This window comes from Pangasianodon hypophthalmus, chromosome 14 (genome assembly GCF_027358585.1).
Source record: "Pangasianodon hypophthalmus isolate fPanHyp1 chromosome 14, fPanHyp1.pri, whole genome shotgun sequence".
NCBI classification, from domain to species: Eukaryota; Metazoa; Chordata; class Actinopteri; order Siluriformes; family Pangasiidae; genus Pangasianodon; species Pangasianodon hypophthalmus.
This window is the reverse complement of record NC_069723.1, coordinates 19,952,635-19,969,290: the sequence shown is the minus strand read 5'-3', so window position 1 is coordinate 19,969,290 and position 16,656 is coordinate 19,952,635. Positions and strand designations below refer to the sequence as shown.

General features: G+C 37.9%; 1 protein-coding gene across 2 annotated transcripts in view; it reads right to left on the bottom strand.

The window, feature by feature from the left end:
* The window catches only part of b3glcta (beta 3-glucosyltransferase a), a 128,067-nt gene that overhangs the window by 83,446 nt on the left and 27,965 nt on the right, over positions 1–16,656 (bottom strand). For both annotated transcript variants that reach the window (XM_053239497.1, XM_026935148.3), the window contains exon 3: positions 14,086–14,125. In XM_053239497.1, coding sequence (XP_053095472.1) covers positions 14,086–14,125 — 40 coding nt within the window. The remainder of the gene's footprint in view (positions 1–14,085; positions 14,126–16,656) is intronic.

The window sequence follows — 16,656 nt, the reverse complement described above, 5'->3', positions numbered from 1 at the left end:
TCAGATAGTTATATAATTACATGCGTCATCACTGCATATGTTGAAATAAGGTCTCTCAATCCAGTGATATTTTTTTCCCTGTATGTTCGCCTGGAGCTTCCACTAATTATGAATGTTTAACAGACACATGGACATAGCCTGCTGCTGTAAGGCTAAGGGCTGTAATAATACTCATATCCTGTTTACATTAGGAGCCTGCATAATATAGCGTAATAACTAGAACGAAGTGTAAAAAAATGGTTGGTGTGCATGTCCATGTTAAAAGCCATATTGATTAAAATGGGAGCGTACTGGAAATCTTAGTGCATCTGGTACAAAAGACTTTACAAGCAAAGAGAAACGATTTGGCTAATTTACTTTCAGTGATTTTTTTGGCTTATATTTTATTTCATAAAGGTAAGAAGAATGAAGGAAGTGCAAAAGAAAAATGAAATTATGTTTCAGTGAGTACCCGGATGTTGTAATTTCAGAGACATAAATGCATGTATGCCCTTTCATTATTATTATTATCATTATTATTATTATTATTATTATTATTATTATTATTTCCCCAAATGCTTTTATTATCTTCAACCATCTACATCACAATGATGCATACTGATTCATATCCCTGATGGTATGAAAAATCCATGGTATGTAGAACCCAGCGTGAGGACTTTTATGTGTTATATACATGTCTAGGCACTACAAATACCCAGCATGCACTGGGTAATACATTGGAGATTTCTACATCTAATTCTAGCTGCTAATCATTAATGTATAGACTAATAAATATTAGCTTGCTTTTCTAGCATGCTGCTTGCATTGATGTCACTAATGAGCGAACAACAGCTTTTTTATTGTTATATAAATTGATATAACAGTTTCCTGGAAGATTGTCTGTGGATTGCAGCATACCCAATTCAAAACACAAAAAGGTGAAAGCAGCTAGCACTTAAAAAGGATTTTATTTCAGGACAGAGAACCTGAGAGTGCTTTCCCAGCTCTCAGCCTGCACGGCTGTATATCATTATATAACAAATAATGGAAAATAATTTGCAATTACTTGTCCATTTATGTTTTAGCTTTCATCTCAGCAGGGGTGGAGTAGTATTAGAAAAAAAAAAAAAATCACGACAACTTCACGGTTTCAAATAAAATTATATTTTCAAATACACTTTAAAGAGCACATAAGACTGTAGCAACCTTTTTTTTTCCACACCTTCAGTAGTTCTCATCTGACTCTCTGTGCTCTTTAAAAAAGTAAGCCAAAAATTATGCAGAAAATTTCAAGGGATGCATATAGAAATACTGATGCTGTTATCAGCACTAGTATAGCATATAGCATATAGCATAGCATGTTAATGATATAATTACTGCATTTCCTTATCACAGCATACCAGCATATTACTAGTGTCAAACCAAATCCATACCTTTTTGGCACTCTCTGTTGAAAATGTTACACTGTAAACAGCAAAACCAAGATATGACTCCTTTAATTTTATTTTCACATTTAGCCCTAGGTCACTGAAATTGGAGCAATTATCTGTTCTTCCAGGCTGCAGCCAGGAGCTCGGAGTTTGACATTTAGACATCCTCCGCAAACCATTTAATCTGCTCCTTTTATAGCAGTGACAACACAAATATCCTGGTGTCTTTTTTGCCTCTCTCATTTGTGGCCTATTCCAGCAGTAATTGCTGCAGCAACACACCACTGTCAGTGAAATTGAAGAGAAACAATCAGTCAGGGGTGGGATTGAAAACGATTCTGCACACGCTGGATCGGATTCCAGGAAACAAAGCGAGCGCCTGTGTGTGTGTGTGTGTGTGAGAGAGTGTGGAGCACTTGCCGAGCACAAAGCCATGGTGACAGGCTCCTCTCAAGCTTCCTGCAGCTTCATCATCTCTCAATTCAGTCATAGAATAATGACAACACGCTGAGAGAAAGATGGATATTTGCAATATCGGTTTTTGCAAGTGTGAGCGCGTCACAACGGAGAAGCAGTGAGCTTCAGTGTTTCAAATCTTTCCAGATGAAAAGGCAAATGATGACAGGGATGAATGTAGTTTGAATAATAAATCACATCCCCAGACTAAGACGGCCCACCTAATAGAAGCATAATCATAATTCCAAGTTTTCTCATTTGCCTCTCTATTTAAAAAAAGCCTCACTATCTAATATTTCATTTCATGCAGGAAGCCTGAGAGAAGCATGGCAGCGATTGCATCAACATGTCATAATTATGGACTGCAAATGAAGTTGAAAGTTCACTTAAGAATTGAGAGTCAAAGTGTGAGTAGGGTAGAGTTGGGAGTTGACTTGGAAGTCGAGTTGAGAGTCAATGTGAGACTCAAGATGAGAATTGTCTTAAGAATAGAGAGTCAAGTTGAGAGTCGAGAGTGAAGGTGAGAGTTAAGAGTCAAGTTGGGAGTTGAGATGAGAGTCGAGTTAAGAGTTGAGTTGAGAGTTAAAAGTCGAGTAGAGGGGTGATGAGAGTCGAGTTGAGAGTAGGGCTGAGTCGACTTGAGAGTCGAGTTCAGAGTAAAAAGTCAAGTTGAGAATCGAGTTGAGAGTTAAGAGTTGAATTGAGGGGTGGGTTGAGAGTCAAGTGTCAAGTTGGGAGTTGAGATGAGAGCTAAGAGTTGAGTTGAGAGTTAAAAGTCGAGTAGAAGGGTGATGAGAGTCGAGTTGAGAGTCAAGATGAGAGTAAAAAGACAAGTTGAGAGTCAGGTTGAGAGTCAAGTTGGGAATCGAGTTGAGTGCAGAGTTGAGAGTTAAGAGTCGAATTGAAGGTTGAGTTGAGAGTCGAGAGTCAAGCTTAGAGTTGAGTTGAGAGTGAAGAGTCAAATTGAGGGGTGAGTTGAAAGTCAAGTTGACAGTTAAGAGTTAAATTGAGAGTCAAGTTGAATCAAGATAAGAGTCGAGTTGAGAGTCTAGTTGAGAGTTGAGTTGAGTCAAGCGTAAAGTTGAGTGTAAAAGTGAGAGTAAGAGAGTGAGAGAATAATCACTTGATTTCACGTTGCGAACATGTTCATGAACACAGGATTAAATTCAATTTAAAGAACACTGCAGCCACACCTCATATGTTCCCATAACTAAGCAACTGATGTCTGACAAGCATTGACTCGGTTACTTAAAGGGTATTAGAATCTGATCAGAATTGTGAAGTTCTGGTATCGTTAGGTCAAAAAAAGAGGAGAAAAAAGGGGCAGCATATGCCCTCCTTCACCGGAAGGCTAATTCAAACATGGTGTAGCAAGGAGCTCGTATGGCTTATGGGAGGTTTATCTGCCATCTGCCATTAAACCTTACATCTGGTCTTTGTTTATTTGGACAATGTCAATAAGATCAGGCTGCTTGTAGCTTTAATCCTTTGTTTTTGTGGCTAATGAACAACAGATGAGCATTTACAGAACTTTTCTACTGCACATTCAAAAACAAGAAGTGGCCCAAACAGAGCTTGGAGTTCTAGCTCTAGTTAATTTACCACCAAATTATTATGATACAACTGGAGTAGCACCTGGAAAAAAAGCTATGAATTCCCTTAGCACTGCAAGTGAATCGATGCCTGCTTTTTGCCAACTTTCCCACTTTTTTCCCTCTAGGGTTAAGAAAACCACCAATGCAATTTTAAGTTTTCTGTTTTATAAAGACTCTCCCCTGAGTTCTGTCATGCCATGTTGTTTTGTGGAATTGAGCCAGGTTGGTTTGTCTGTCTTGTTTCTTTATTTGGATGCCCATCATCTTACCTGTGTGTTTGCCGGCCAGCTATAGTTAGGACTGCAGGGAGAGAACTAGTATTCACTAGACATGATTGCTTTCAGTGTTTTATTGGAATGGGGCAGAGGGAATGGGTACACAGCAGGAGCACACTCCTAATATACCATGCTGTATTTGGCCTATAATAAATTAACTGCAAAAAGAAACTGAAAAAGAAATATAGTGTTCTCTCTAACAGGGTTGAGGGGTGATGAAATTATGTGAAAAAAGAAGAAGAAACAGTCTTGATGACAATAGTAAAAGCATTTGCCTCACCATATTGTCATTGTGGCTTACAACGATGCAACTGTTGAATTCAACATGAAATAAGTGCTTGGATTAACATTGCTCCTGAGTTTTCAGAGAAAAGCAATTTCCTAACAACCATGTGATTGATGTGGTAATAAAGTGCTGAATTGTGTTGAGAGAGTTTAGTTGAGAGTCATTGTGAGAGTAAAGTCTAGAGTCGAGATGAGAGTAGTGCTGATTTGAGCGTCGAGCTGAGAGTCAAGTTGAGAGTCGAGTTTAGAGTCAAGAGTCAGATCAAGAGTTGAGCTGAGAGTAAAATTTGAGAGTGATAAGTGAAGTTGAGAGTCGAAATTTGAGTTTAGAGTCAAGAGTTGAGTTTAGAGTCATGTTTATAAACAAAAGTTAAATCGAGAGTTGATATCGGAGTCAAGTTGTGAGTTGTGAGTTCAGAGTCGGTTTAAAGAGTTAAGAGTAAAGTTTAATTTTAGAGTCAAATATACAATCAAATTTGTGTTCAAAATCTGAGTTAAGGGTTGAGTTTGAGTTTTCAGTTGTCAGTTAAGTTGAGTGTCGAGTTGAGAGTTGAGTTGTCAGTTAAGAGTCGAGGTGAGAGTACAGTTGTCAGTTGCGTTGTCAGTTAAGTTGAGAGTCAAGTAGAGAGTTGAGTTGAGAACAGAGTTGTCAATTGTCAGTTGAGTTGTCAGTTGAGTTGAGTGTCAAGTCGAGAGTCAAATCACTGGCCATTTGGTCAACAAGCTGCAACAAATTCCCTGAAGGAAAGTCAGACTGATGATTCATTTTTAAATTTTGTCAAAAATAATGAAAACAGAAGAAGAAAATTTGCACAGAGTGAAATTATTTATTTTTATTTTTATTATATTCAATTCAATACATTCAATCCATTGTTAAAGAAAATATATAAACAAAAAATTGTAAGGTTGTTATCAAATTCATTGATGTTGCACCACATAAAATTCGAAAATGAAACTACTTTACTTTTCTCAGGGTGGTTTGTGTGGACGCTGTAAAAAGACATCTGTAAAGCATCCATCCATGCATCCATTCCTCCATCCCACTATCTATCTATTAACTCAGCAGTGAAACCAGCAGCACAAAATGCCATTAACTACTCTAAGAGCATAGCTGACCACTTTTAACGTCACTGTCCAGTGCACTGACGAATTTCTGTATGCTGCGACAATAACTGCAATCTCCTCAGAACTATCTTGGGTAACTGCCTTCAAAGTACAATCAGAGTATTGTAGTAACTGTGCATTCCCCTTGCAGCCTTTATTTGAATGACAGAGACACACACGAGAAACCATTACACCACTCAGATGAGCAATGAGTGTGTCAGTGAGGATTCCATACACTCTGCAGTAGACTGGATGTCGATAGTTCATTTCCATGTGCGGGAGAGAGAGAGAGAGAGAGAGTGAGTGCACCCACGACCTAATGCTGATTGTTTCAGTGTCCAATTGGCTCTGCTCAAGTGACTCATATCATTGCACTCTTTTATATGAAGTGATTTGGAGTTATCCTCCATTCTATGCCAAGCTTTTCAATCCTAGTCTCCCGCCCCTACCCACCCCCCCACCGTAGAGTGACTGAGTCATAGAGAAAATTAGATGGTAAAAGAAAGAAAGAAAGAGAACATTAAAGAGAGGCTGAGTGTAGCACATAAAAACTTTGAATACAAAGAAGCACCCACTGACACATTAAATATTCAGCCAAGCTGTAATGTGCTTTTGTGTGGTCAAAAAAAAAATTATAATAATAATAATACTCACTTGGGAGACCTGATGCTTTACCATGACCCTGTGTAATGTTGAAACTGCGTGGATTTCAAATCAATCTCATATTCATACCACCTTATTTTAACTGCTTTCCACAAGGATCAATCGAATTTCATTTTCAGCTTGAGGCTGAAAAGGTCAGCCTTATAAATATCAATGATTTTACAGGGATGAAGCAAAGACAGAAAGTAGATGGAAAAAGAGAAAAGGCAAAACAAGCTCATTATAATTCTGAGCAGAGTCAAGACTTGATTTGAGTCAAGATGAGATTGGAGTCGAGTTTAGAGGTCAGAGCTGAGTTTAGAGTCAAAAGTTGACTTTAGAGTCAAGAGTTCAGTTTAGAATTGAGTTGAGAGTCAAGCTGAGAGTCAAGTCCAGAGTACAGAAGCAAAGTCAAGTCGAGAGTTGAGTCTAGAATCGAGTCAAGAGTAAATCTGAGAGTCTAAAGTCAAGTACAGTGTCAAGAGTTGAATTTAGAGTTGAGTTTGTCCTATTTAGAATGGAAAGTTGAACTGAGAGTTGAATTGAGAGTCTAGTTGAGAGCTGAGCTGAGAGTCAAGTTAAGATACAAGTTAAGAGTCAAGAGTCAAGTTAAGAGTCAAGTTGAGAGTTGATAGTCAAAAAGAGAGTTGAGAGTTGAGTTTAGAGTTGAGTTTAGAGTTGAATTTAGAGTCAAGAGCTGAGTTTAGAGACAAGAGTTGAGTTTAGAATCAACTTTAGGGTCAAGTTTCAGGTTTCAAGTCAAAAGTTGGATCAAGAGTCGAGCTGAGAGTCGAGTAAGACTGAACAGAAACAGAGAAAAGACAGAACAAGCTCATTATAATTCTCAGTGAGGAATTCCAGCTGGATTCAACCTGACGTTATGTAAGGAAGCTTGAGCCAGTTAGAATCACTCTCATTAGAGACATTTCTGGGCCTGTAGACAACTCTGATAATGAGTCTAATAACCTCCTAGTTTGCAGCAACAACACAGGACCTGAAGGCGAATGCTGGGTTTCAAAATCTCATATCATCATCTGTATGCAGCTTCAAGGACTTGAATCAAGTTACCATAATATTTGCCATGTAGATAAAAAAGCCCAGGGCTTTCAGCTGCCAAGAATTTATTTGCACCAGCGGCCACTGGATCGATGTAGGAAAGAAGCGACGGTGTCTCTGAAACAGTCTCTTTTCAGAAAAAGCCATTTTTAGAGCATGTCTGATAAACAGTAATAAGAAAGTAGGATGAGGAGATAGTGTGTACTGGGCTTTCTTCCCTCTCTCTCGCTGTGTTAGGCCAAGACACAAGCAGGCGCCTCTGATAACTTCTTCAAATGTGCCGACATGAAGATGTATAGTCAGCTAAAACATGTTTGCCTAGATGGTGCTTCTTCACATGTTAGTGCGTAAACAGATGACTTCTCTCAGCACTGCATCTGGCTGGAAGGAACTGGAGAGATTTGGAATATTTCAGTGCGAGCTAGATAAGGGATCTGAGAATAACAGCACACACAGCTCTTAGTTTCAGCTACAGTTTTAATAAGATTTAAAATCAAGAGATAACAACCAGCATTATCCCAACAACTGCTAAAATCAGTTTTTGAAGAATGGCTTGAGCTTTAGTTTCTAGCTGTAGGATATATCTTGTCTTAAACTAAATTACTCTGCCGGTGAGGATTCACCTTTCTGGTCTCAGACTGGGTGTAACCTGTGTCTAGAAAAAAACAGCTCTTATTTGTGTCTTGGCCTGAGGCTGTTTTTTTCATAAGATTCATAGTTATGGCCCTGTCCCAAATATAAATTCAGCCATGATGTAAAGAGACATCTGGAAAATAAACACAGGAAAATGAGGTATTATGGGGAACAGTGGGATGCAGGGTGGACACTCTGCAGGGAGGGAAAAAAAAAACAAAACACACACAACGCCTATGCTAAATGGTCTAGATTTTCATTTTCAACCAATTTTATCCCAATTTAGTCATAACCAATTTCCACCCACTAACTAATACTTCCCTATCTTTAAACAGCTACCATTCTGGGAGAGTGAAGGCTCACATGTGTCTGACTGTGTATTCCAGAGAAAGCACATTTCTGACGTTCACGTAACAATATTGGACAGATAATTACAGTCAGATGAGACATCTGCAACTGGATAGTGTCACTCTGATCAACAGAAGATTGATCAGAGGAAGGCCATTCTTCCCATCCAGAGATCAGGGAGGTGTCATTGGTGTGATGGAGCAAATGGACACCACTTATGTAGATATTTTAAAATTAGAAAAAGAATAATGCTAATATTCAAGTTTAGCCAGTATGCAATTTGCCAAGTGGACATCTGAGAAGTCACTGCATCACCACAGCCACCATAGCAAAATTTGAAAAGCATCAGCAACATGGACAGTATATAGTATCTTTTATGTACATATCCAACTCCATTTTACACAATCTGGCTTCTCAACTGTCCAAAAGAACAAGAACAACAACAACAACAACAACAACAACAACAACTTACAAGCACAATCTAGAGCTGGGTATGATCATACACTATATGGCTTAAAGTATGCTGACGCTTGACTATCACACTTATATGTGTTTTTTCCCCAATCTGTTGCTAAAAAGTTAGAAGCACCCAATTGTCTAGATTTTATTTGTATGCTGTAGCATTACAATCTCCTTTCACTGCAACTAAGGGGCCCAAACATGTCCCAGCATAACAATGCCCCTGTGTACTGGGAAGTGGTAGCTCAGTGGTTAAGATGGACTTCTGATCGGAAGGTTGAGAGTTCAAACCCCAGCACCACCAAGCTGCCCCTGCTGGGCCCTTAACCCTCAACTGCTCAATTGTATAAATGAGATAATTATAAGTTGCTCTGGATAAGGGCATCTGCCAAATGCCATACATGTAAACGCACAAAGCAAGGTCCATAAGGATATGGTTTAGCATGGTGTATCTGTGAATGTATTCTTTTATTGTTGTAACAGTTCTTCAGGCCAAGTTAAAAGTACTTTATGGTTTTAATTTGGATTTCAAAACAGTTATTGAGCTTGTGTTTCTACTCTTATGTGTAACACAGAGTTTCAGGAAGTTGAAAAAAAAAAAAAAGGCTTATACTACTTCAGGAGATCAGTGAGATACGTCAGACTGGAACTAATGCGGAACTTAATGGGCAGCCAGTGTGAGTAAGATTGGGGTAACATGCTCTGACTTTCTTTTTCTGTTAAGGATGCGGGTTGCTGAATTCTCCTTACTTTCTTTAAAGCTTACTTAAAGAGGCAGCAGAGCAGACATCCAAAACCATGTTACAGTAGTCCAACCTATTCCAATCTAGAAGTATTTATGACTGTGTTCAGTTTCAACCAGCAAATGCTACCCAGCAATACCTTCTTCAGGCTTCCAAAGCCCTTATGCTCCCACAATTTCATTTTTAATCAACGTGTTCCAAAGTGTCAAGAATGTTTTAATTTTTGGCTTGATGTTGAATATGTGAGCACTGAAGACTGAAATGAAGAAATGATATACGTCTCAAACAGTGTTCTGATTTCTCTTGATAAAATACATTTCACTAGCAGATACTCCAGCTAAAGTTAAGTTTTAAGTTTCCCTTTTGTTTTAAAGGGAAACTGAAGCTTGGTTTTAATCTAATGTCAGCATGACATGACATTCAAAGACACTCAGTGAAATTTTGCACTTTTGCAGCACCACACAAATCTAGTTTAAACAGAGATTGCTAGAGGCCTGTGTTGACCTGTGCTGATGCAATTCCAATCGCAGACACTGCTCGCAGCGAATGCACACAATATGGACTGTAGACATGAATCCTTTTTAGGGCTGCACAGTGTATGGTTGTCAACTGGCCACTGTAATACTGATATAACTGAACGTTAATACATGCAAATGAGCCTTCTAACTATTGTTATTCCTGAGTTGTGATATTCCAAAATGTGTATGAATCAGGATTCTTCACATGATCACAAATGGAAATTTAAGTCCTTGTAGCTTACCACTGTAGGGATTTGAATAACATTGAAATGTAATGTAAGTCACAGTATGTGGCAATAAAATCTTAATGTGTTTTGCCACATTTAACTTGTATGTATTAGTATTTTTAAAGAAGTCCTGTGAATTGCATGCAATGATAGGCAAAGGATATTTTTGGGTAAAAGTGCAACATTTAGCTGCTTTATGTCTACCTATAGGAAGTAATAGTTAAATAATGGAAAGGTTATTACTTCAAATCCCAGGACTGTCAAAAAGCCTTTTGGCAAGCATCTTCCAAATGAATGAATGTAAATTCTAATGTAAAAGAAAACAATAATATATATATATATTTAAAAAATCCTATTTAAACTCAGATCTTAATCACATTTTATACTGAGCAAAGGATTCAGATATATGTGTGTGGTCTGGGAGAACAGCCAAAATTGATGTAAAAAAAATAGGTTTCACCAAATTTTTTCTGCACTGTGAACCCTAATGTTGTCTTTACTTAAACAATCAAGTAACTATGACTAAACATCACTAAAATTGTTGCGTTTTTTTCCCAATAAATCAAAAAACTAAGTTTGTTTAATTTATTTACCTACAAAATACATAAACTTGAGATTTCAAGTATGAACTCAAAACCATGATTCATTAAAATAGCTCACTTTGGTCTTTCTTTGATGTGATTGGCCATGCAGGGAATTCTGCCTGGCAACAAGAGAACTAATGCACTGATTGGTAGATAATTGCAAAAGGCGGTCCTCTTCGTCTCCTCTGTTGATGGTACTGGTGTACTGAAGTTCAAGTGTTCATTATGAGTAGGAGAGATGACTCCGTGTGTGTTACAAAGAAATGGCAATCATGTAGAGTATGTTTTGTAAATAAAGTTACATTTTGCTAAAAAGTGTTAATTTCCCCTATGTATAGAGACTTTTGGGACACTCTGTATTTAAGTACACTTGAAATGAACACCAAGTCAAGTGAAGTTAATTATTGCAGTACACTGGCTCCCTGGTGGACTAGTGGCTAGCATGCAGTGCTCTCACCGTCGTAGCCCGGGTTCAATTCACGGTTAGTAAACGATAAAATACGCTATAGCTAATCAAATTAAGCGCACTATATGAACACCAAGCTAAGTGAACTTAACAATTTAAGTACATTAGTAGCAAGTTAAGTGAACTTACATATAGAAGTTTTGGGAGACCCCATTACTCAATTAAATTGAGGAAACGAGTCTAGTCAATCAATTGAGTACAGTCAACTTGTTTAGGTTTTCAGTGCGTCTATAACATATTTAGACCTCACTTTAAGAAACCCTACATTATAACCACAACAATGTGGAAATGTTAACCACATTCCCTTCCACCTTGCTATGGCTAGCTTTGCTAGCTATGTGTGATTTCTTCCCACAGTGAATGGCATGGTTTGATCAAGTTGCTGAATAGGTCTGTGCTGAAGAGACCTGGACATAATCATAATCAGTCAAGCTTTTAATCAGATATCGTCTGTCTGCTATGCACCTGCTCTGCATTGAAAATGAAATCTTTAAACGTAATTTTTCTCTTTTCACGTTTAAAATGCTAGAAATTCATTTGTGATACATGCAAGACAGAAACATACTCCAGATGAGGGTATCCCGTAGCTTCCAAAACTACATATAGTAGAAAATGTCAACATTTCATCATGTTTTCCCAGGCTACATATTATGAGATCATAATAACCATGAACTTTTGACTAATTGCACAGAAATGTGAAGCCTTCTACATTTTTATAGAACCCTTTTCTTTCTTTGCAGCTGGAACACTTTACACTCTGAATAACCGCGGACTGAATCATCTTGGCATGTTTCATAAATGGTAGTCATTACACTTCTTGACACGGTATCTTCCTAATGATGAAGATGACTTGCTGTCCTTGATCGCTTTCTCCATGTGAAAAGTTTTAAAGCTCAGCCATCACATTTAATCAAGCAGAGGAGAAATGAGACAAACACGCTCTCCTCATTTACAAAATTCAATTTCACGTCCATGCATAATTAAAAACGTCATTGATGCTATGACAAACAGTTTATCTTCTCTCCTCTCTCTCATTTCCCTCTTCCTGTGCCTTTCTACGTACTCGTTCTTTTCTCTCCTAATTATCCTATCCTGCATAAACGGGCTTCATGTTGCTGTTGGGAAATAAAATAGCAAAAAGTGAAGCCCCTATGAGCTGCTTTGTCCACTTAGACATTATGCTAGCCTCATTTACATCAATACAATAAAATTGGGGGGATTATAATGCTCAAGCACAGAAACTGCTCTATCATTGGATACTTACAGTTAAGAACTATGAAGTGCTGAGAAGAATTAATCATATCAGTAAGCTTTATTGCTGTTACCTACATCTAGGTAAAGAATGAATGGCAGATCTTGCTGTGTGCCTTCTGTTTACTCAGTTCTCATACTTCTCAAGGAAAAATAGAAAAATAGAAAATAAAAAAAACAGGATTTTATTATTATCATGGTTTGTATTTGAGTTTATGGAGTAGACAGAGTTACTGTCCTGTCTTCATAAAAATGGCTTTTCAAAATTCTTTTTAAAACTTTTTGGCCTTTCATGAAAAGTGAAAACACGAAACGTAAGTTGAAAAAGGGACACTGTGTTGGTGTAGAAGATAAAGGAATTTCTGATGATAACAGATTTTGAACCTTAGTGTCTTGAGTCTATATTGTTTTGAGAACAATATACATATCCAAAGACATCCAAAAATTTAAAAATTAGTGCCTTTAAATTCTATGTTTTCAGATGTCCCAGACATGTACAAGAACCCAAATAGAATATTTAATTTTATCCTATATATATGTACACACACACACACACACACACACACACACACATTCACTGAGCAATTTATTAGGAATCCTATATTAATACCGGGTAGGGCCTCTCTTTGCTCTCAAAACAGCAAAGGGATGAAATTCTTTGTGCCATGGACTCTCCAAGATGTTGGAATAATTAATTTGAGATTCTGGCCCATGTTAACATGATTGCATCATGCGATTCCTGCAGATTTTTCAGGCACACTTTCATGTTGCAAATCTCCCATTCTACCACATCCCAAAGGTGTTCTGTTGGATTCAGAATAAAAGGAAGAAAAGGCCAGTGAAGAACACTGAACTCACTGTCATGGTCATGAAACCAGTTTGAGATAACTTTCTTTGTGGCAAGGTGCATTATCATGCTGGAAGTAGAAGATGGGTAAACTGTGGCCATGAAGGGATGACTATATTCAGCAACAATACTCAAATAGGCTGTGGCACTCAAGCGATGATTGATTGCTGCTAACGTGCCCAAAGTGTGCCAGGAGTACATTCCCCACAGCATTACACCACCTCCACCAGCCTGGACTGTTGACTACGTTTTTCCAGTCTTCAACTGTCCAGTTTTGGTGAGCCTGTGTTCTTGGCTGACAGAAGTGGAACTGGACGTGGTCTTCTGCTGTCGTAGCCCATCCACCTCAAGGTTCGATGTGCTGTGTATTCTGAGATGCTTTTCTGCTCATCACAGTTGTACGGAGTGGATATCTGGGTTGCTATGGCCTTTCTGTCAGCTTAAACCAGTCTGGCCATTCTCTGTTGACCTCTCTCATCAACAAGGTGTGTCCGTCCACAGAACTGCCACTCACTGGATGTTTTCTCTTTATTGCACCACTTTGAGTAAACTCTAAAGACTGTTGTGCATGAATATCCCAGGAGATCAGAAGTTATAGAAAGACTCAAACCAGCCCATCTGGCAACAATCATGCCACGGTCAAAATCACTGAGATCAGATTTTTTCCCCATTCTGATGGTTGATCTGAATGTTACCCAAAGCTGCTGGCCCGTATCTGCACGATTTTATGCATTACACTGCTGCCACATGATCGGCTGATTAGATAATTACATGAATGATTAGGTGTACATGTGTTCCTAATAAAGTGCTCCGTGAGTGTATATTTTTGTATTATATATGTCAGTAAAATACCTGGTCTTCACTGATCTATATAAAAATAGACAAAATTTTAATATTTTATTTAAATAAAAAATCATTTTTGCTCTTAAGCAATAAAATATTGAGAACGAATGGGTAAGATTAAGTGCCGTGGTAAGGAAGAATCTCATGTCATCTCATATATTAAAGAGGTTTTTATAATATGCATATCACTAGTTATAAGATTTGATATAGAGTTATAAATCATATATAAATATTAATCATAAACAAAGATGAAAAATACACAAACTTAGATCATATTAACCGAAGAAAATGTTCGATTTCAGTAAAATTATGCAAAAATCCACAGAAGCTCTTATAATACTCACGGAGTTGACTTTCATGGGGAAGTCTGTCGGTCTCTTGGACCTGAGAAAACAAAACGGGAGGAAGAGCAGGCAAGGCATTATTGACTTAGCAGTGTACAAAAGAAGCAGGAAGTAAACAACACATCCTAATTAGACAAGCACTGCACATCATTCCTTTGGAGAAGCAAATCCCACATATCTAAGAAACAGTGATTAAAAGCTGACAAACAACACGGTGCAAAATTGAGAAAGCTAGTGAGAGAAAGAAGATAGGAATAAGAAGCCTGAGCATATTGTTTCTTTGTGGCAATATTCAGAACTAATTAAGGATCTCAGATATGAAAGCATTGTCTGTGCATATGTTTTGCAATTCAATTACATTTCTAAAAGACCAGTGTAAGCAGAGTGGATTAAGCTTGTTTGGCTTAATAAGCTGTGAGATACTCTGTCATTAGCTCCCCTAATTGTGTGGTTTTAAAGGCTGGGGCAGGGGTTGCCATAGTTGAGTGCTTGCCTCATTTAGGACATTAAGCCCTTTATTCTATTACAAAATTTGCACCGAAGTTTCACTTCTGTTTTTTTGCCAGAGACTCACAAGGCTCCTTGCCTTGCCTTGCCCAGAGCCCCTGAACTTTGACACGTCAGGCAACAGAGTAGAGATCTGAGAGACTCCCAGAGGTGCCTGGCACTCTCCGATCTTGCATTTCACTCTTTTAGTAGTTAATGAGAAACACCCACAAGGGCGCTTGTGATTTATGACTATTGCTCTGCTCACAATTTCGGAACTCTGAGCACAGTTATAACAAGTCATTTATCCCCAAGCAGGGTCGATCCTGGTGTATTATTACAGCTCTGGAGTTTTAAAAAAAAAAAAAGCTGAATCATCCAGGTGTGGTCATGAATCAAAGCTGTGACAATGCAAACACGATTGTAGCCTTGAGATGAAAGCAATACATATTCACTCATCCCTTTTCAGCACTCATGGTCTCAGGAAGACCTTTTTTTCTGAGAGTTGAATGAATGTGTAATCAAAGCATAACCATAACAGGTATGCTTTTGGTCATTTAGTTTGAATACGCAACTGGTCATGTAAATTTGTACCAAAGAAGAACTGCTGCTGTAATCATAAAGACTGTTCCCAGGATGATTATTCACAATCTGCTCATACTGAACATCCTTTTCATACCCTTAGTACTGTTTGTCTTTATGCTCCTACACCTGTGTATGATTTATATGTGTGTGTGTGTGTGTGAGAGATTTATAATGTAACTATCTGTTTTTTTTCCTCATTAGGGATTCTGTAAAGCTGCTTTGTGACACTGTACATTGTTAAGCGTTGTACAAATAAAACTGAATTGAAGTGTTTTATTAGCAGTCATATGATCACTGTAATTACCAGCAAAGCAATTGTTATATGGATCATTCATTTTTTACAAATATAATATTTCAAATATATTTTAAACCTGTCAGCGTTCATGTCATTTCACCATCGGTCATGTAAACAAGTTGAGGGGGTTCAGTTGTCATGGAAACAAAATGACCTCACCAGCAGCTCCTAACATCACCGTTTCCTTTTTCATGCCATCATTATGTGGGGAATCGGTAGTGAATGTGCCTAACAGGTGAAAGACATGACCGAAGGCAGTAGCCTTGACTCATCTTCTGTAGTCCACAACGAGTATTCATTTAGCAATGTCATATTTGTGATCTACAGGAATAAGAGGCAAATTTATTCATAGCCAGAGGAGACCAAATCATCCCTAATTTGATTCATTGCCAGAGGTGAGTAGCAGACATTGACTTAATTAGACTCAGGAGCTTAAATGAAGCCCACTGGTTTCCTACCCTCACCTTCACCCACACACAAGGCAACACCAGCATGTGGGTGACTGCACTTTTAACAATAGACATTGTCACAGAGCAGAAATCCAAATCCAGATGTAGATTTAGATCCCTACAGAACAAAGAGCTGATACTGGCAAGTAAGAAATTATTATAAAAAAGTAAAAAAAAAAAAAAAAAAAAAGTAGTCAGGATGGGAATACAATGGATCCAAGGCCAGGTCTGGTCCGGTCTGGTCCATGTCACAGCATCATGGAATAGATGTAATAATCACTTTCTGGACATCATTAAAGGGTTTTTGGTTATGTTGTTAAAAATAGAATGTCGAGATGTGAATGTGACATCTTAGGCATTCAGGAGAGCTGGGATGTACTGATATAATCTATAACCAAAGGCAAAGAAATGCAGGACAGGTTCGTTCTCTCTCTCTCTTACTCTCTCTCCCTCCCTCCCTCATTTCGGTAGCCAGTGGAGCAGAGAAGAAACAGCATGAATCAGAAAATGTCATGTCATAAGGATACAGTATAGTCAAGAGACCTCATGTCCTTATTTGGAGGAACAACAGGGTGTAAGAAAAATCTGTTATTCTCTATCTGCTCTTCCATCTGACCATAAATTACCAAAAAAAAAAAATATGAATAACATTTTATATATGTTATATAAAAATACAGTTTATATTGATTTTACTTTATAAGTACATAATCATGAACAGTCTTTACTTCTTAATTAAGCCTTAATTAAGATTAAGCC